Source organism: Archocentrus centrarchus, chromosome 4 (genome assembly GCF_007364275.1).
Source record: "Archocentrus centrarchus isolate MPI-CPG fArcCen1 chromosome 4, fArcCen1, whole genome shotgun sequence".
Classification (NCBI taxonomy): Eukaryota; Metazoa; Chordata; class Actinopteri; order Cichliformes; family Cichlidae; genus Archocentrus; species Archocentrus centrarchus.
In genome coordinates, this window is record NC_044349.1 from 9,813,861 (window position 1) to 9,833,538 (window position 19,678).

At 40.4% G+C, this 19,678-nt stretch overlaps 2 protein-coding genes across 2 annotated transcripts; one reads left to right on the forward strand and one right to left on the reverse strand.

Moving 5' to 3' along the window:
* Window positions 1–2,133: 2,133 nt before the first annotated feature.
* On the forward strand, window positions 2,134–6,506 carry ebna1bp2 (EBNA1 binding protein 2). The gene is made up of 9 exons (XM_030727407.1): window positions 2,134–2,334; window positions 2,589–2,672; window positions 2,871–3,043; window positions 4,423–4,546; window positions 4,884–4,973; window positions 5,117–5,192; window positions 5,331–5,421; window positions 5,554–5,716; window positions 5,812–6,506. The coding sequence occupies exons 1-9, from the start codon at window positions 2,239–2,241 to the stop codon at window positions 5,857–5,859; spliced, it is 945 nt and encodes a 314-aa protein (XP_030583267.1). The 5' UTR covers window positions 2,134–2,238; the 3' UTR covers window positions 5,860–6,506.
* A 21-nt stretch (window positions 6,507–6,527) lies between these two features.
* On the reverse strand, window positions 6,528–12,548 carry cfap144 (cilia and flagella associated protein 144). Its single transcript, XM_030727409.1, has 4 exons — window positions 12,376–12,548; window positions 8,844–8,903; window positions 7,575–7,678; window positions 6,528–6,633 (listed from the first exon to the last, which is right to left on the reverse strand). Exons 1-4 carry the CDS (start codon window positions 12,494–12,496, stop codon window positions 6,538–6,540), a joined length of 381 nt encoding a protein of 126 aa, XP_030583269.1. The 5' UTR covers window positions 12,497–12,548; the 3' UTR covers window positions 6,528–6,537.
* Between the last annotated feature and the right edge of the window lie 7,130 nt (window positions 12,549–19,678).

A 19,678-nucleotide genomic window follows, 5' to 3' on the forward strand; every position in this document is an offset into this window, starting at 1 on the left:
CCTGTACAGCTGGATGTCTTTTGCAGTGCAGTTGCTGTGATGAGCCTGTTCATGTTGCTCCAGTTCGATCTCAAAAGCAGCCTTCAAAGAGATGATGAATTTAACTTTCAGTAACACAGATAAGAGCAGCAGAGTGTCATGTAAAGAGAAAAAAAGTTAGCATAAAATAAGAAAAATATTAATACACTGCATTAGTTCAAGATTCAGTGTCTTTTGAAGTTTTTATTTATTTCAGTGGGCTATGAAAGAGAAGATCAAAGATGTTACAAGCTGTTTTGTTCAGTTAATAATTCTGATGCACAGTGCATTCGATAGAATAACATAAGATAGGACACTAGCGGGCACGCAGGTAATGACCACAAAATTATTTCTCTTACATGGCAGTGTATTGCAAAGCAGGTTGAGAACTTGTCTTGCATTTTCTTTAAAATCATGTGCACACTGCGACACATAAAACAATGAAAAACAAGAAAGACACTGTTATTACACCAACTGCAGCAGGCTCTCTACTTTAATTTCTTCTTAAAAGCATGCTGATTATTGATGATCACTTTCTGTGCTATATGGCTACAATAAAGGTTTGCAATTGCTTTGCTCTCCAAAGGGAACCGTATTTGTTTAGCAGCACAAACATCATATAGATAACACAGCTAACCATTAATTGTATTTAGAAATGTTTTACCCTCTCACTACCCGAAAGAGTAAGGTCTTAGTTTTAGCATGCACACTTTTAATGCATGTCAGCCCTTCGTATTGTCCTTGGTTGGGTTGAGCTCCTTGCTTGACCACTTGTGAATCCCTTTCAAGTGACATTTTGAGTAAGATCAAGTTACTTCCATGGTCCCGAGCAAAAGCACACCATTAGCATTCAGCCCATATGCACACTGGCTCTAACTGCAAGCCCTCTACTCTACAACTGCTACGTGATCACATAAGATGAATACAAACTGTCCCTTGCTAACATTAAAGTGAATGATTGTGACTCCCATTAGACGTACTCCTCAGTTTTGGACATTTTGGGCTGATGGCTTCTGCATACAGTACATCCCTTGGAGTCTCTCAGGTAAGCATCAAAATGTGTGTGATGTGCACAGGAGAGTTTAAGGATAAACTTCCTTGGGTACCGTTCCCCAGTAAAATCTGACCTGATCTAGCATGATTAAAGAGGAAGAGGTCATAGGCAGAGATCTGCATCTTAAACACACATACAGGTTTCATGCCTGTCTGCACACAGAAAGTAATAATGAAATAACTTTTTTTTTTTTTTTTGCAGTCTGATGAATGCAGAAACAAACTTTACTCAGAGTAACAGATTTTGGACTGTCTTGGTTTTCCCTACAGGCAAAATGTCCAGTTCCAGTGACACTGGGCCAGCGCTGCAGACATTTTTCTGAGTCATGCCAAAGTGACAGAAATTGACTCAGGAATTGATTAATGGAAAAGAAATGTCGATAGTTTCTTTCTAGATGAGGTGGCAAGTGAAAATCCTGAGGATTCTTTTACACAGTAGGACTCATAAATATTCAAAGTAGAATCGCTGAATAGATTTTAGACTTTAAAGTGTACAGTCCCCACAGCATGGCTGAGAGGGTTTCTCTATCTATCTATCTATCTATCTATCTATCTATCTATCTATCTATCTATCTATCTATCTATCTATCTATCTATCTATCTATCTATCTATCTATCTATCTATCTATCTATCTATCTATCTATCGTACATACTGTGCTTTCCAATCTGCACAGGTGCACAACAGCTCCTCTAAGAGGACTTACTTGACATTACACACAAGAAGTAATAGAAAGTATTTTCGTACTGCACGCACAGTCTCTTTAAAGGCTATAATAGAATTATAAAACATTTTTATCGGGGGCAAAACGGGAATTTAATTAAAATAAGCTGTTACACCGGAAAATTTGCATCAAAAACTTATTTATGATTTTTTCTTTTGCCCGCTTTTCAACTAGAGAATCACTCCTTTTATTGTCAGCTAATGTGAATTGAACTAACACCTGCAAAGGCATGTTGTTTTCGGTATTTATTCCTTTATTTATTTATTTTCTGTGATGGAACTCTTATTTTACACTGTCTTTCCACCGGCGGACTGAATTGGTGGAACATTTAGTGGCGTCACTTCCTCTCCACGTGAAAGGCTCCTTATGGTCCATGTGAGGAGCATCCCGTCCAAACTGTATTTCTTCACGTTTTAATACGGATAATTCCCACATACCAGTTTCATGGTTATCGACTGCAGGACAATGGAGTCCGCAGAGGAGGAGGCACTGCTCGTTCAGGATTCAGAGGAGGAAAACAGTGAGTTATCGGACGATGAGGTAAGTTTACTCCTAACATGCTAGCATCGTGAGCTAACCACATCGCCGTGCCTCCTACTTAATAAAAAAGTAAAACAGAGACCTGTTATTAATAATAAAAAAAGTGTCGGAATCTTTGTTTTTTCTAGTCAGGTGTTTAGAGCTGAAAGCATTAAAGTTCATATTTTGTACGGTTGTGTGTAGCCTTGCTGTAGTATGTCGAGTTGTTTACAGTAAGTTAAAGTGAGTATACCCATTTTCATTTCATGGCCTAGCTCCAAGAAGCCTTCGCGAAGGGGTTGTTGAAACCTGGAATGAACCTTCTCGTGGATAAACCCAAAAAGTTCGCCAATAATGTGGTGAGTGGGCCAGAGCAGCGGTAATTCAATTCCCAGGTCAACGTGATGTTCCTCTGGTAGTAACATATTACACTAATGCATACTTTAATCAACTGGTGCACTGCAATAATGTTAATGCGGTCATCAAACAGTTTTTAATATTTTCTGTTAAGTGAATAATAGTGTTACTTGTATTTTATTATTTCTGTTGTCAAACAGGAGGGGTTGAAACAGTGTCTTGCTGACTTTCGTAAAGATCTTCCCTGGGTGGAGAGATTGAGCCTGACCAACCTGCCAGCTGCAGATGTCCTCCCTCAAGTTGAAGGGACAACTTCAGCTCTGGCCGGTGGGGAAGTGGATGCTGATGATGATTTCCAGAGAGAGATGTGCTTGTAAGTGACCATCAATTCAATTCAGTTTTATTTATATAGCACCAAATCACAACAGTTGTGTCAAGGCACTTTATATTGTATTCGAAAGAAACCCCAACAATCAGACGACTCCCTGTGAGTAGGCACTTGGCGACAGTGGGAAGGAAAAACTCCCTTGTACAAGGAAGAAACCTCCAGTAGAACAAGGATCAGGGAGGGGCAGTCATCTACTGTGACCAGTTGGGGGTGAGGGGAGAGAGACAGGACAAAAGGCAAACTATGGGAGAGCCAAAGTTTAATAATAATGATTAAATGCAGAGTGGTGTATAAATGGAGTGAAAAGAGGTGAGTGAAGAAGAACAGTGCATCATGGGAACCCCACAGCAGCCTAGGCCCATTGCTGCCTAACTAAGGGAAGGTTCAGGGTCACCTGATCCACCCCTAACTATAAGCTTGGTCAAAAAGAAAAGTTTGAAGCCTAATCTTAAGTATAGAGAGGGTGTCTGTCTCCTGAATCCAAACTGGGAGCTGGTTCCACAGAAGAGGGGCCTGAAAGCTGAAGGCTCTGCCTCCAATTCTACTCTTAAGTATCCTTGGAGCCACAAGTAAGCCAGCAGTCTGAGTGAAGTTCTCTATTAGGATAATATGATACTATAATGTCTTTAAGATATGACAGGGCCTGGCTATTCAAGATCTTGTATGTGAGGAAAAGGATTTTCCATTCAATTCTGGATTTAATGGGGAGCCAGTGAAGAGAAGCCAATGTGAGAGAAATATGCTCTCTCTTTCTAGTCCCTGTCAGTAATCTTGCTGCAACATTTTGGATCAGCTGAAGGCTTTTCAGGGAACAGCACGATGATAATGAATTACAATAGTCCAGCCTAGAATTAGCTTTTTGGCATCACTCTGAGACAGGATGTTTGTAATTTTAGAGATATTGCACAAATGAACGAAAGTAGCCCGACATATTTGCTGAATGTGCACACTGAAAGAACATCCAGCTTGATGCGTGGGGTAAATTGAAATACTTTATTTTAAATGTAGAAACTGTTGAAAAAGCCACCTTTTGCAGTCTGGTGCTATGAGATCAGTGCTGGCATGTTATTCTGACAGTTTCAACTCAAAAGGTTAAAAGGTTTGATTGGCACTGTTATCGTTGAAAGCATCACATATATTTGCATTTTGGAGAAAGATATTTTAGTTCAATCATGCATACAAATGTGGTTTGGTTACAAGTGAGCAAAATGAAATAAATTACTTTGGCTAATGGGGTACAAACATGCATACAGTGTCGCATGTTTGTGAGAATAGCTAAAAAAAAAATTTGCTTAAAAACACACTACAAAGAGCCTGTCCCAATTCATGTTTTTTTTTTTTGTTTGTTTTTTCTCCATTTACAGTTACCGTCAAGCTCAGGCTACAGTCCTCGAGGCGCTGCCACTCCTAAGCAAGCACGGTATAGCCACTAAGAGGCCCGATGACTACTTTGCCGAGATGGCCAAATCTGATCAGCACATGCAGAAGGTGAGCTGGTTTTTCATCACAACAGCGTAGTCTCTTACAGGATGACACAAGTTCAGTTGTGATGCACAAGATCAAAGCGGAAAAGGTCTTTCATTGACTTAAACCACCTAAAGAGGGCAGCATCTGGTGTTTACCTGTTTTTTCTTACTTCTGCCATAACACCTCAAGCAGATAGATTACAGCATCACTGTGAATAAGTCTTAGTTCTCACCCAGATAGGAACGTAATTACCATTTCATTGCACATATTGGTTCAGGAACTGAGTTTAGTTGTTCTTTCTATCGTGAATAAATTCATGTACTTCTTTTTTTTGTTTTTTTTCCTTTGGTCTGTTTAGATCAGGAAAAAGTTGATCTCAAAGCAGATGATTCTGGAGAGGTCAGAGAAGGCCAAAAAACTGCGTGAGCAACGGAAGTTTGGCAAAAAGGTTTGTTGGTGTCTTTGAAGGTTCTTGTTACTGTGATTAGTGTTGTGTATTTCTTCACCGTTAACAATATGTGGGCTAAAAATATCTCTTTAAACCAGTTTAATAAATGACTAAAAAAAATTTTTTTTTTACTTTTGTGCCAGGTCCAAATAGAAGTGATCCAGAAGAGACAGAAGGAGAAGAAGGCCATGATGTCTGCTGTAAAGAAATACCAGAAAGGTGATTGTTTATAAGTTTAGTATGGACCTTTTTTTTTTTTTTTTTTTAAATACTTTTTTGTATTGTTTTGTCATTACATCAATGTTGGAAATGCAGTAGCATCATTTGAGCACTGGGAACGACATCTTCTCTTTCTAGGAATGACTGATAAACTGGAATTCTTGGAAGGAGACCAGAAGATGAATAATCAATCCTCTCAGGGTTCAAAGAAAGCAGTGAACAAAAAGGGGTAAAGCTTTAACTTTTTACAGTGCACACAGTAGTCATTAGTTTCATTAGGTTTTTTTTTTTTTTTTTACAATGAAACTCAAATTTCCCCTTTTTTTTTTTTTTTTTTTTTTTTTTTTTAATTTTTAAACAGTCCCAATAATAAGAGAAAATTCAAGGAGCAGAAGTTTGGCTTTGGAGGCAAAAAGAGTGGAAAGAAGTGGAACACCAAGGAAAGCTACAACGATGTGTCCAGTTTCCGTGCCAGAATAGCTCATGGCAAGGGAGGGAAGAAAGGGAAAGGAGGAAAACAAAATGTGAGTCGCGCACACAGTATTTTGACTCCATTGTTTTACTAAAAGTAGAAAATCAATCTAACAAAATGCCTCATTTCTTTCTCTTTGACTTTCAGAAACGTCCAGGCAAGTCTGTGCGCAAGAAGATGAAGGGTCGATCGTAGAGATGAACAGGCGGGTCAGCAGACTGGACTTTGGACTCTGCTTTTTGGCAGGATTTGCCTTAGGGGACTATGAGCTCTTCCACACTTTTTGGTACTATATGCCTTCCATAGATGCATTTGGATTGATATGGAGGAGCATTATAAGTGCCGTTTAAGGCCTTTCTGACTGCTGAGGAAGCCATTTGTAGGACCTGAAAGGCCCCCCCCCCCAAAAAAGGACTGCTCCAAAATAGTTTTACAAGCTGTTTTCCTAAGTTTGAGAAAGACAGTGTTAATTGCTACACTGGTATTCGTATCTGTGGCTGCAGTTGTCCCTATAGTTTTTTACAAGGTGGTTTTATGATTACACCTCAGTATCTGTACCTTCTACTGACAGTGTGCTCTTCTGAGGTTGGCGTGTTCTGTTTTACTTTTCAAACTCAGCTCCTTGACTCATTGATTCTCTCCCTTGTGACATGACATTTTAGAATATTGAGCAGCTGTCAGTTTTGCCCTTTCCCATTCATTCATATGATTAGTATGTGATGGGCTTGTGTGCTTTGTACAGACCTGTGCAAATGTTTCCAATGCAAGTGTTTTTCTAAGACAGGTCAGCTTCTGTGCTGACACCCGAATGATGGAAAAAATACATTTCAGTAAGTGTTCAATCTTTTTTTTTTTTTTTTTTCTTTTTATGGTTTAATTTTTTGTCTGTTGGGCAAATTCTTGGTGTTTGGTCACATCAGTCATGAATCTGAAGAAGTTGTATCTTGTGTCACAGCGAGCCTCGGGGACCTAAGGGGAAATAAATGGACAGAGTTGCACAATTACATCAGCCAAACATCCCTGTTAGCCTTGTTGACGGTCTTTAAAAAGATCATAATTTACAGATGGCAAAAAGGCGAGAACAAATGATCATTAACATCTGCATCAGTGTTTAAACATTTGTATCAGGACAGGAGTTTAAAATAAGTGCATCTATAATTAATATGGAAAATTTTGACATTTTAAAAACTGGTTGCAGTGTGAGTAAAATTTATTCATACAGCACATTTCACAGATGAAAATCACAAAAGCATAACATAATGTAAAACATAATAGCACAACAAAACACCAAGCCTGTGTTTGGCTTTGCCATTGCTGCAGCGTGCTACAACTTTCATATTTTTCAAGTTATTCCACAAGTATGCTTTGAGTTAATTTCTTTGTAATTGACATCAGGTCATAACAGTAACTTGACTGAAGTAATTTTTGGGTGTCATAGCATTTGCTGAAACATAAATCAGTTCTCGGGGTGCACTCCCATAGAAATACATGCTTGTAATACTCAGCATGACTCATTCGTGGCAACTTTATTACAGACATTAAATACCCCAGCTGTGTCAATATTGGCTCTTTAAAAAGTTACGGACAAGCCATTTCAAACTTTTACTGAGTTCTTGTTACCAAAAATGTGTCACTGCACCATTGCGTGCCAAACTAAACACTGAAAGTATCAAGTTAACTTAAATGATGAAACCTGAAAAAAGATTCTTTACAATTTATACAGGTGGCATTTCATTACATCTTCATGCTTTAGCGACGGGGATCTCCACATTTAATTTTTCACACACGGTCAGGTTCGTAGACCTTGAATGCAGCTAGGCTACCCAGCTACAATAACAGGCTTTCTGCCCATACCGGACCCTGATGTCCTGCAGTTTCATTCCTAAATAAACTGACAGACTTTTACTCACCAGTGGAGTTGACACCCATCCTATCTCTTGACTCTCCGTGAGTGGCACTGAATACTTCTTGGTTGGAACTTCGTGGGCCTTGTGGAAAGCCTTGATGAAATCCGCTGGGGGCAAAAAAAAAAAGGACCTAATAAATGTCACAGGAAGAACATTTTCTAACTGTGGCATCATGTGCGACCATACTAGAACACTTTTTAATCAGAGTGTAGCATCAGGTCAAACTTCTGGGATATTAAGTAGCAGAGGGGGTTTTTAATCAGTTTCAGCTGCTTTCGTATTAATGGAATTAATAGCAGCTGCTCTAGAGGGGCAACAATGAGACAACCCCCAAAACAGGAATTATTATAAGTGGAGGCTACTGACCCCCTACCTCCATCTGTTCTGACTGTTTTTCACAGTCAGCTCCTCCAGGACGGCACATCAATACGTCATTGCCAGAAGGTTTGCTTTGTCTCCCAGCAGTCTCAAGAGCATGGAGAAGATTTCAGGAGACAGGCAGTTACTCTAAGAGAGCTGGACAGGGACGTAGAAGGTTCCTAACCTATCAAAAGGACCGGTATCTGCTCCTTTGCACAAGGAGGAACAGGATGAGCACTGCCAGAGCCCCACAAAATGACCTCCAGCAGGCCACTGGTGTGAATGTCTGCAACAATCAGAAACAGACTTCACGAGGGTGGCCTGAGGGTCCGACATCCTTTAGTGGACCCTGTGCTCACTGCCTGGCACCGTGGAGCTCGACTGGCATTTGCCATAAAATATGCTGCCGGTAACAATTTTCAGCACAACCGGCATGGTGGTGGGTCAGGGATGGTCTGGGAAGGCATATCCATTGAGAGATGCACAGACCCCTACAGGCTAGGCAAGAGTACCATTATTGCTATTAAGTATAAGGATGAAATCCTTGGACCCACTGCCAGACCCTGTGCTGGTGCAGTGGGTACTGGGTTTCTCCTGGTGCATGACGAATACCTGGCTTCATGTTTATTTTATCGATCCTTTACCCAGGATCAATAAAATATTTATTATATTACCCAGTCCATATCAGGATAGAGATCTGATGCATCTTCAAAGGGTTTTTTTTTTAGCATATATATATATATATATATATATATATATATATATATATATATATATATATATATATATATATACATACATACACACACACACACACACACACACACACACACACGCACACACACACACACACACACACTCACAGAGATGAGAGAATTTTATTTTAATATTTTCATTTCAAAGAAAATTTACCATGCTCTGGAATCACTTCTGTTGGTCTCCTACACATGGGTTTGTCTGGCAGGATATGCACTAGAAGACAACACACACGCAGAGAGGTGTATAAAGTGAAACAGCAATGCTATAAAGTGTGCAGTACTTGTGTCTTTAGGGGCCAGCTCAATATATATATACATATATATTTTTTTAAACTTTATTTATGACCATAAGTACAAGCAAACAAGGCAGTAACAATAGCTATTCATAAACTCAGTATACATAAGGTTGAGCATAAAAGAAGGAAAAAAAACCGCAAAAAGGTTAGGCGTGAAACATGAGAAAATAAATGCAGTAAAAGACAAGTCATAACCTATGTCTCGAGAGAAGGAAAATAAATAAATATATAAATAAAAATTAAATTAAACTGGGGTCATCTTTAAATTAATAAAACCTATTGCACAGAGCAACTATTTAAGGGCTTTTTGACATTTGTAATTTTAAGCGATTTACCCAGGAGTCTAAATTCATTAAGCCATCTGTTCATACGTGGTTTAGCTTTAAGGTATCTGCATTTGTGAATATAAAATCTCCCTAATAATAACAACACTGTCCTGACAAAAGAGTCCAAATTGAAATCCTCAATAAATGTCCCATATTTGAAAACGGTGACCGATAACTGTGGTAACTGTATCCCCCTGGACTGCAGCCAACTCCAAGTCATACCAGAAAGTCTGCACCACCCCGACAATAGAAGAACAGGTGATCCAGGGGCAGTGCCATTGGATTGGCAGACCGGGGTGGTGGTCCCCATCTTTAAGAAGGGAGACCGGAGGGTGTGCTCCAACTTTCGGGGTATCACACTACTCAGCCTCCCCGGTAAGGTCTATGCCAGGGTGCTGGAAAGGAGGGTGCGTCCGTTAGTCGAACCTCGGATTCAGGAGGAACAATGCGGTTTTTGTCCTGGTCGTGGAACGCTGGACCAGCTCTTTATCCTCTCAAGGATATTCGAGTGTGCGTGGGAGTTTGCCCAACCAGTCTACATGTGCTTTGTGGACTTGGAGAAGGCATTCGACCGTGTTCCTCGGGGTGTTCTTTGGGAGGTTCTGCGGGAGTATGGGGTGTCTGGCCCATTGTTGCGGGCCATTCAGTCCTTGTACAACCACAGTGAGAGCTTGGTCCGTATAGCCGGTAATAAGTCGGATTTGTTTCCTGTGGGTGTTGGACTCCGTCAGGGCTGCCCTTTGTCACCGATTCTGTTCATAATTTTTATGGACAGAATTTCTAGGCGTAGCCAGGTGGCGGAAGGCTTCTTCCTTGGTGGCCTCAGAGTCTCATCTCTGCTTTTTGCAGATGATGCGGTTCTGTTGGCTTCATCAGGGGGGGGCCTCCAGCTCGCAGTGGAACGGTTCGCAGCCGAGTGTGAAGCGGCTGGCATGAGAATCAGCACCTCTAAGTCTGAGGCCATGGTCCTCAGCCGGAAAAGGGTGGAGTGCCATCTCCGGCTCAGGAACGAGTTCTTGCCTCAAGTGGAGGAGTTTAAGTATCTCGGGGTCTTGTTCACGAGTGATGGGAGAAGGGAACGGGAGATCGACAGGCGGATCGGGGCTGCCTCTGCAGTGATGCGGACGCTGCACCGGTCCGTCGTGGTGAAGAGGGAGCTTAGCGTAAAAGCGAAGCTCTCGATTTACCGGTCGATCTACGTTCCTACCCTCACCTATGGTCACGAGCTTTGGGTAGTGACCGAAAGAATAAGATCGCGAATACAAGCGGCAGAAATGAGTTTCCTTCGAAGGGTGGCTGGCCTTTCCCTTAGAGATAAGGTGAGGAGTGCGGCCATCCGGGAGGGGCTCAGAGTAGAGCCGCTGCTCCTCCACATTGAAAGGAGCCAGTTGAGGTGGCTCGGGCATCTGATTAGGATGCCTCCTGGCCGCCTCCTGGGTGAGGTGTTCCGGGCATGTCCCACCGGGAAGAGGCCCCGTGGTAGACCCAGGACACGCTGGAGAGATTATGTATCTCGGCTGGCCTGGGAACGCCTTGGGGTCCCTCCGGATGAGCTGGAGGAGGTGGCTGGGGAGAGGGAAGCCTGGGCTTCTCTGCTTAGGCTTCTGCCCCCGCGACCCGGCCCCGGATAAGCGGAAGAAAATGGATGGATGGATGGATGGATGATCCAGGCCTTCGATATCACTTTCAAAGAACACACAGGTGTTTATATCCAGATTAAATTTCAGTCTCAGAAATTCATTAGTTGGGTTAGGGTTAGGAGGAAGAGGAAGTGAAATGTAATTTCTTTGGCTGTGGTTAGTGCTGTATACCTCTTAGCTGTACATCTAACATTTAACTTCTCACAAGAAAACCTCATGCTGTAATAGATCACCCTTCTCATCCATAAAATGAGCTACAGCCAAAATCCCTTTGGACCTCCATTCATCCATGTACAGAGACTTTTTACAAAGTCGAATGTATCTGTTGTTCCATGTATTGTGAGGAGTAGTTATGTTTATAGATTAATTTCCAGTAAAGAAGAACCTGCTGATGAAAAGCTGAGAGTTTGATTGATAAATTGCTCCAATCAAAATCACAACGCAACAAAAAGTCTACTCCACCCATTACATTGAAAATTACATTAGGAATAATGCTCCAAAAAGAGTGCCTGTTCTTAATAAATGATCTTAACCATTTTAGTTTTAACACACCTTTGAAACTACAATGCCCAAATATTTTACTTCCTTTTTAATCTGTATATTGCATATTGACTGCAGGGGGCTCTCGTATCTCACAATTATTTATATTCAGTTTTAGACCTGGAGCTTTGGAGAAGAGACTGATCACTTGTAACGCTAAAAGGACCTGCTTCTCATTTTCCAAAAACAAGTTGGTGTCAAGTTGCCGCCTTTCTTCTCACCGTATGCCAATGTTTCTTGTTTTTTGGGGTCCAGTTGTGTTTTGGCCGGTTTTATGACTCTTGGAGCCAGTGGCGACTCCAGAAATATTTTTCTGCAGGTGCTAAGCATTTTACAGAGGGTGCTATAAAAGATTTATTCTTTCAGTTCTCAACATAGACACAAGCTATTTTCTTGGGGGTGCTACAGGGGTGCTATGATTTTTCCAGGGCGAGCTATAGCACCCCCTAGCGCCGCCACTGCTTGGAGCACTCATTTCAACCTTCTTATGTGGACAGCGTCATGAATATTGTCTGGGACAAGATCAACGAGCTCTTAATATTTGCCACCGCTCAACCCGCCATCTTGCGCTGCCCCCCAGCTCAATATCTGATACTTCCTAATTAACACTTTAGACAGAATCATCCAGAGTAACGTGAACGTTGTTTCTAGAAGCGCTGATGAAGGCTCTTATTTTGGGCCTGTTGACAAGTGACACTCCCTTAAATACTGTGAAAGTCAAAAGCTTATTGAAGGAGAAACTCTGCTGGTTCACGCTTTTGAATGAGTGATAGATCTTACTTTTTTATACTGTTTTTTTTTTTTTTCTCCAAGTGACTGAGAACTTTATCTGTTATCTGTACAGAGGGAAAAAAAGTAGCACGGGCGCAGATTAGCTTACTTACGTTTCCTGTAGGGATTGATGCTGAACTCCGTGTGGAGTTTTTGATGTCTTTGTTCTTTCTGGACTCTCTCAGTGTGAATTGCGTCCTGATGGACCAAATCTAGTTTGTCTTTGTCTGCCATGTCAATAATTATTAAAAAAAAATAAATAAATAAAATAAAAATGCCCACGCAGAAAAGCTTTCAATGGCAAGCCAACCTATTTCTAATGTGTATGCGCGTGACCTAGCAACAGGAAACACCCTCTCAGACTGGCTGCAGTAGTGAGACTCGAACACGCGATGGCGCCGTGCGCTCAAATTTAGTCATGGTGGATTGGAACAGTGATCAATAATTTGGGTTCAGGTTATATTAGATGGCTTATTTAGTCAAATGACGTTTATTCTTTTAGGACACAAGCACACACGGAATCAAAGCAGAAGAACTGCAAGGCTGAAAGTGGCGGGTTTTATTATTATTATTATTTTAAATCCTTAAATTGTTCAGTTTGTGATGTCAAGAAGAAAGTGAATTTTAATTTGACAAACCATAAAAAAACAAAAACAAACAAAAAGCAAATCCCATTTTAAATATGCACAATATTCATATGCACAATATTATGTTTAGAAACTTTTAATTGTCAATTTTTGGCATTTGTACCATAAAAAAGTCCCACACAATGAACTTGCCTGTATTGTTGCCTGTTAATTCTCTGCTTGCTTGAATTTAACCTCTCCTCTCGGCTCCTGGATCCTTGAAACAATGAAACTGCTATTTTGGATGATGTTTAATAGGGGTTCACCCATGTATGAAGATCATTGCAATTTATACACTGAATACACTGGGGTTAGACTGCATGCTATTTGATTCTACAGTTTTAGACCAATTTCTGCACTTGAATATATATTCTCACTTTTGTAGTACACTATATGTAAAATTTTGAAGATGTTTTGCCTTGTTGGATTATTTTAAGCTGAACTCTGCAGTCTAAAACATTAGCAGTTGTGCTGTGCAATTGTTATTCAAGATCACTTTTGAAAAGCGCCTCATAATGAATACTGCAAAGAGCTAAAAGCTTCCATTCAAAAACATTTCAGTGTTTCAAGGAAATATTCCTAGAGAGCAGATGTGACACCTTTTACTTAATCTCATTTCTAAAAAAACAAAAAAGACTGTTTCTTTGATTAGAAAATTGTAGCCTAAAGGAGGCATTTGGAATTTAGTCAAGGATTCAGAATATGTTTAATGTGGAGCACTTTTCCCAGAGAAACTGCTGACTAATCTTAGTCAGCAACACCTCAAGAAGTTTCTGGTTTGGAAGCTCCTGGTTGGCTGGAGCCTTCCTCTGTGGAGTTTGTGATGGACTAGCAACCTGTCCAGGGACTACCCCACCTCTCATCCTGAGAGAGCTTTGATGAGATTGATTCCACAGCAGACAGTGTGAACTACGGTCCATAACTATTTTTCTCTGTGTTTTCAGAGCCATTTCTTCATCAGCAAGATTACCCATGTGACCCACCAAACTTGCATGTCAGATTTCATGAAATTTTGTGATGAACTGGCAAAGGAGGAGCTTATTAAATTTTGGTACAGATCTGGATCAGTTTAAAAGGAAGTAAAGAGGATAGTCCATGGGTCAGGCAATAAACCACCTACTGTTTTGTGAATATCCTATAAACCAAAATACAAACATTTAATAAGAACCAGCATTTTTCTTCACTACAGATCAGGAAAAAATTAAGTTACAGAATACAGGCCTTCGGGAAAGGTGGAGGCTGTCCAAAGTCCTGCACATCCTTTGACTATAGGCCAGCCTGCTTCTTATTTATTTGTGACTCTTGCCTGATAACAAATGACCTCTGATGCCCTTGCATCAGATCAGGTCCAGTTTACACTGGATTTCATCCAAAGCACTATACCATGCTGAAAATGTTTGCCTGGAACAAACACACCCATCAAAATGTAGACGAAGAGGTCTGAATGAATGACAAGTTTCAAAATATCCTTATATTCAAAAGATTCTTTTATTCTTTTCAATCAAAACAGCATTCAATTAATCTGAAATATTGCAAATGATCATTGATGACTATTGTAATATAAATGTAGGTTCTTAAGCCTGTGGTTGCTACAAATGGAGAATTTCTCGGTGAAACAAAGCAATAAAATCTGCCAGTTGAGTATCTGTCACTCAAAAGTTCAAAACTCAGTGTTACTGTTCTATGAAAATTAATGCTATTCCAAGTGTTAAATTTCAAGGAAGCTTAAGAATTCATAGTACGGAGCTTATTACAGAACTTTCTTTACAGAACACTGCAAGCTAACTATAGAAATAGAAGTGGGAGGCAAACCTGAGGCAAGTGTCAAAGTCTCTACTATGATAAAAAAAAAAAAAACACCTCACAGGTCCTCAGCTGGTAAAATCATTAAATGATATGTACAAAATACCAGTCTCAGATTCAAAAAGGACTTCTGGATGCTGGACATCTAGGCAAAGAAAAAGCCATATATGATATTGGCCAGCAGAGTGAGTGGATCTCCTGAGGTGTTGTGGGAACAGCTTAACTGCATATGTATAAAGTAGCCATTAATCACATCCAAATTTTAAGAAGTAATCTCGAGATTCTTCAAGGCTGTGTATGTTGCCTGCACTATGTTGCCTTGACTATTTTTTTTTTTTGATGAAAACAAAGTGAAAGTGAATCATTTGCATTGCGTGTCCACACTGAGGAAATGTACCCACCCCTGTTTACAGTGTGATCTTAGTTTGTACATGTTCTCTCGGGGCGACAGCTGACAGTTCAGCCATTTTCCTCGGTTCACTCACCAGGACTTTCCGAATCCGAATTATGCACAAACACAAACATGTTGACACGGTTTTGCTGAACATGCACGATCCGGTGACTGCACAAATATGTTTGTGAAGGCTTATTGGCTTTGAGTGTGTCGCGCTAACTGAAAGCACATTTTTAAGGATGCAACAAGAATGACAAAGAAGAAAAGCGACCCTGTGACAAGTGCAGTGTGTGTGTGTGTGTGTGTGTGTGTGTGTGTGTGTGTGTGTGTGTGTGTGTGTGTGTGTGTGTGTGTGTGTGTAAAAAAAAAAACAAAACAAAAAGTAGAGTGGCATTTCTTCACATTGTGTTGTACCACCCTTGACTGTCCCTGTGTTTTGTGGTGTTACAAACCACACATAAATAATGCTCCTTTCGCATTTTGTAAATAGTACTTTTGGTTGGGTGATTCTCATGAATGCACGGATAAACTTTCAAGGCTGCAGCCGCCTACACTGTCTGATGACTTCTTCCCAATTGTCTCCTCGCATAAGGATATCTTATTTAATTTCCTGTTTCATTTGATTTCCCCTCCTTTCCTTCCTCTTCCTCTGGCGTTTCTCCCTTCACACCGCTCCATCTGCTCTTCTCTGCAGCAGTCGCAGTGTTTTTACGCTCTCCAGTTTCTGTCTCTGTTGATTGTGTGAACTTTAGCTCTGTGTGTATGTGTGCGGATGCTTCTTCTTGCAGTAACAGACAGCTTAATAAAGGCTGAAATGTTCAGCTCTTGGTTCCCGTCTCATAACTTGATTCATGCTTTATTGGCACTGTGTGAAAGATATAATAGAAACAGGTAATAACTCAAACAGTGCAAGGGCAGGGCAGTAGATTTCAGTGTGGGTGGGTGACAAGTCCCCTGTGGTGTTTGTGTATGTGTGCGAGGAAGAGTGAGCAATATGTATAAAGGAGGATGGGAGGGCTTGTGGTGTCAAGCCTCGTTCCCAGGCTCCTGTCACAGTGTCGGACCACGTTATCATCAAATCAGCCACTGACTTCCTCAGGCAGAGAACAGTCAAAGGCCAGTTTGTGGGTTTGTTCAAACTCTACTTGCCAAGAGAAGGTACTACAGATGCTTTGTGATTTAATCAAATATGACAACTCTTTCTTGTTCTCCCTGTGTAGTATGCAGGTAGAGAGGAATCATTTTATGCCATTTATGTTAACTAATTCATGTTAGGAAAGTGGAGCTAATCACTGTTGTCCCAGAATGTTAGCGAGAAGGAATCATTTTGTTTGGCTTTAATATGGTTTTAAAAGAGACATTAATGATTGAACAAAGTGATGTGAATTTTTTTCAGTTCCTGTCTTAGTTTCTCTTCCCTGTGAGTCACCAGTACCTTAACCTCCTCTCTCTGTCTTCCCACAGATTCCCTGATTGTTTTTACCTGTGTCTTATCTTTTCCTGCCTAAAATGTGGGGGTGATATGTGTGTGTGTTATGCTCAAATTGGAGGCCTGGGAGTTTGAGTTTGAGGGGTCTGCACAGTATCTTAGCTACTCCTGGACAGCGACCTCTGACACTGTGCCTGGAATCTGCTGGAGCCACTGTTCCAGTTTCAGGGTTACAGCTCCTAATGCTTCTATTACCACTGGGACCACTTTGGACTTTACCTTCCACATCTGCTCAAGTTGTTTCTTCAGTCACTGGTACTTCTCTATCTTCTTGTGCTCCTTCTTCCTGATGTTGCTGTCCACTGAGTTTGCCACATCTATCACAGCTGTGGTCTTCTGCTCCTTGTCAACCACCACTGTGTCTGGTTGGTTGTCCAGCAGCTACTTGTCTGTCTGGAACCTGAAGTCCCATAGGACCATAGCCCTGCTGTTCTCAACCATCTTTGGTGTTGTTTCCCTTTGAGACTTGTGGACTTCTAGTTCAAATGCATCACAGATGTTCCTGTACACTATTCCAGCCCCTCAGTGTATGCAGTCCCAGCTTGCATCTTACATCCTGCTACTATGTGCACCATTGCACAGTCTGCAACTTGGCTCCTGTTGGCTGTGGTAGACCCCTGTTTCTATGGATCTAGTGCTTAAAACCTGTTCTTGTGCTGTCATGATCACAGCCTCTGTGCTGTGCTTCAGGCCAGTCTTTATTAGCCACTTGTAGGATTTCTTGATGTCTGTCACTTCCTCAATCTGTCAATGGTACATCCCATGCAGGGGCTTGGTCTTCCATGATAGTTTGTCTTCCTGTTCCTCATCACACCATCTGTCTTCAGCTGCCTGAGACATTCTTGGAGCAGCTCATTTCGGGGGAACATGCTCTGTGTTTCATGACATGGAATAACAGACAACTCAAACCTCAAGCCTGAAATGGAAGATGTATGCACATACTTATTATTTCCTACCCCATGCTCAGCACTCAATTTACCACATTCATTGTCACCCTGACTTCCCCTCATCATTTATATACACTCTCCCCAAATTCATATGTCCAAAAACATATATATATATATATATATTTTGTATTTTATATATATATATATATATATATATATATATATATATATATATATATATATATATATATATATATATATATATATATATATATATATAAAACAATCAGAATATGTACATGTACTAATTCATCTTTTTACAGATAGCTCCATCAGTGATCAAATTCACATCCTTCCAAAATCATGTTTTGAAAGAACCTTTGGAACTGAATAATGCTTGAACATTGCTGTAGTCCCACGGGGAAACTGTTCCACAGTTTAACTCCACAAATGGAAATTAACCATTTCACTATTTCTTCTGCATTTAGAGTCCTCAAGTTTAACTTTCCCCTTAGGTTATAGTCCCACCCCACCCCTTCCTGGTGGCTTTATATATTTTATGAGATCTGTGAACTTCAAGTTTTTTGACTTTAAAAGTGGCCTCCAAATGCATGATTAACTTTCCTGATTGTTCTTTTCTGAAGTTTACATAATAGTTGAAGTGAAGTTTAGTATGTGTTGTCCCAGACTTCGTGCTCCGTCATCCGGGTAAGTAAATCCGAGAAAGTTGATTCTGTTCATCTGGACTCAGTGTTTTCAGTGGGAGAAATGTTTCATCATTCATCCAAGTGACCTCTTCAGCTTCAGCTGACTGCAGGTTTAAACCCAACCTTACAAACAGTGCAACTGCATAATGTCCAAAAACTAGTGCCATTGCCTAACACTGGGGCTGGTTTTAGTTTTGAAAAAGTCACTTCTTGTTTCATAGTTTCCAAAGGTTACTGTGAATTCTCTCCAGCACAAAAATATGTGTATCATCTGCAAATAAAATAAACTGCAATATATCAGATTTTTTACATATACCATTGATGTGCCCAATAAACAAATTGGTCCCAATAGTGACCCCTGTGGGACTCAAAAAAAAAAAAAAAGTCCAGGCCTCTGTTATTCACCAATTTTCACAAATTGTGAACTCTCTTTGTTGTAATTGTCCACTCCGATTTAATTATTTTTCCCTTTGCTCTGTTCCCACCTGTGTCTTGTCTTTCTTTGCCTTTTGTCAGATAATCCTGTTTTATTCTGTTTCTAAAATCTTTACCTGTATTCTCTTTGTTACTCTTTTTTGGAACTTTTTGATTGTTTGTTTATTTTTAAAATCCATTAGCCAATAAGAAGTTCTCCTTATGTTTATTTGCAATCTGTCTTTGTGTACTGGGTTTGGGTCTACTCACTACTTGTATACAAGTATTACATATGCGACCTGCTTTTAAACACTACTCGTGCTTTGAGAGACTTTGGTTAAAACTTTAAACCTAACGCATTTGCACAGACATTGACAGCTTTGGTCGTGTACCATCCTTCTCTGCTTTTGAGAGTTGAGTGTGTTTTAAGGCCTTTAAAAAAGGAATCTAATACTATGCTCTGAAGGAGGCTTTATGCTGGAACTCATTAGCTTTTCAATCTATTAGTTGTAAACATTAAAATTACTAAGGTATAAGGTGACTTTTCATTATCTGCCTTTTTTCCTAATTTATTTTAGGAGGAAAGCAAACACAATGACTCTACCAGCCGAGCTGGAATGCACCAGAGGCACATTTCCGTCCACTCATTAACTATTCTGTGTGTGCAGTTCAGATAACAATACAATTTAGAGAAAATGAGAAGACAGTAGGTCTGAACAACACCACACAATCAATCTGAAAGTATATTCAAAGAGTAACAGCAAACGCAATGAGACGTTTTTAATGGAGGCTCTTTTATCAAACCATCAAAACCCTGTCTCAACTTAATTCGGGCAAATAATCTACAAATGATCTTGCAGACTCTAAGAAAAGATAAGAAATGCGCACAGAATGAGAACTGAAATGTGATCGGCTTCTTTCAGGATCCTGCATTTATCCTTCACATCGCTTGCTCCCTTTTAAACAAACTCCCAGCCCCAACACCAGCCTCTGACCTTTCATAACAAGACTCTATTTTAATTAGCAAGCGCCCTCCACTGCCTGCTAATTAAAACACCATGTCATGTATTATTCAGCCATTTTCCCAACCACCGCT

Excerpts from the sequence above, each read along its gene's own strand:
- ebna1bp2 (XM_030727407.1), top strand. The coding sequence starts at position 2,239 with ATGGTTATCGACTGCAGGACAATGGAGTCCGCAGAGGAGGAGGCACTG. Across the intron at positions 2,335-2,588 it reads GTGAGTTATCGGACGATGAG|CTCCAAGAAGCCTTCGCGAA; the intron begins GTAAGTTTACTC and ends TTCATGGCCTAG. Across the intron at positions 2,673-2,870 it reads AAAAGTTCGCCAATAATGTG|GAGGGGTTGAAACAGTGTCT; the intron begins GTGAGTGGGCCA and ends GTTGTCAAACAG.
- cfap144 (XM_030727409.1), bottom strand. The coding sequence starts at position 12,496 with ATGGCAGACAAAGACAAACTAGATTTGGTCCATCAGGACGCAATTCAC. Across the intron at positions 7,679-8,843 it reads AGAAGTGATTCCAGAGCATG|CGGATTTCATCAAGGCTTTC; the intron begins GTAAATTTTCTT and ends TTTTGCCCCCAG. Across the intron at positions 6,634-7,574 it reads GATGGGTGTCAACTCCACTG|GTCCCCGAGGCTCGCTGTGA; the intron begins GTGAGTAAAAGT and ends ATTTCCCCTTAG.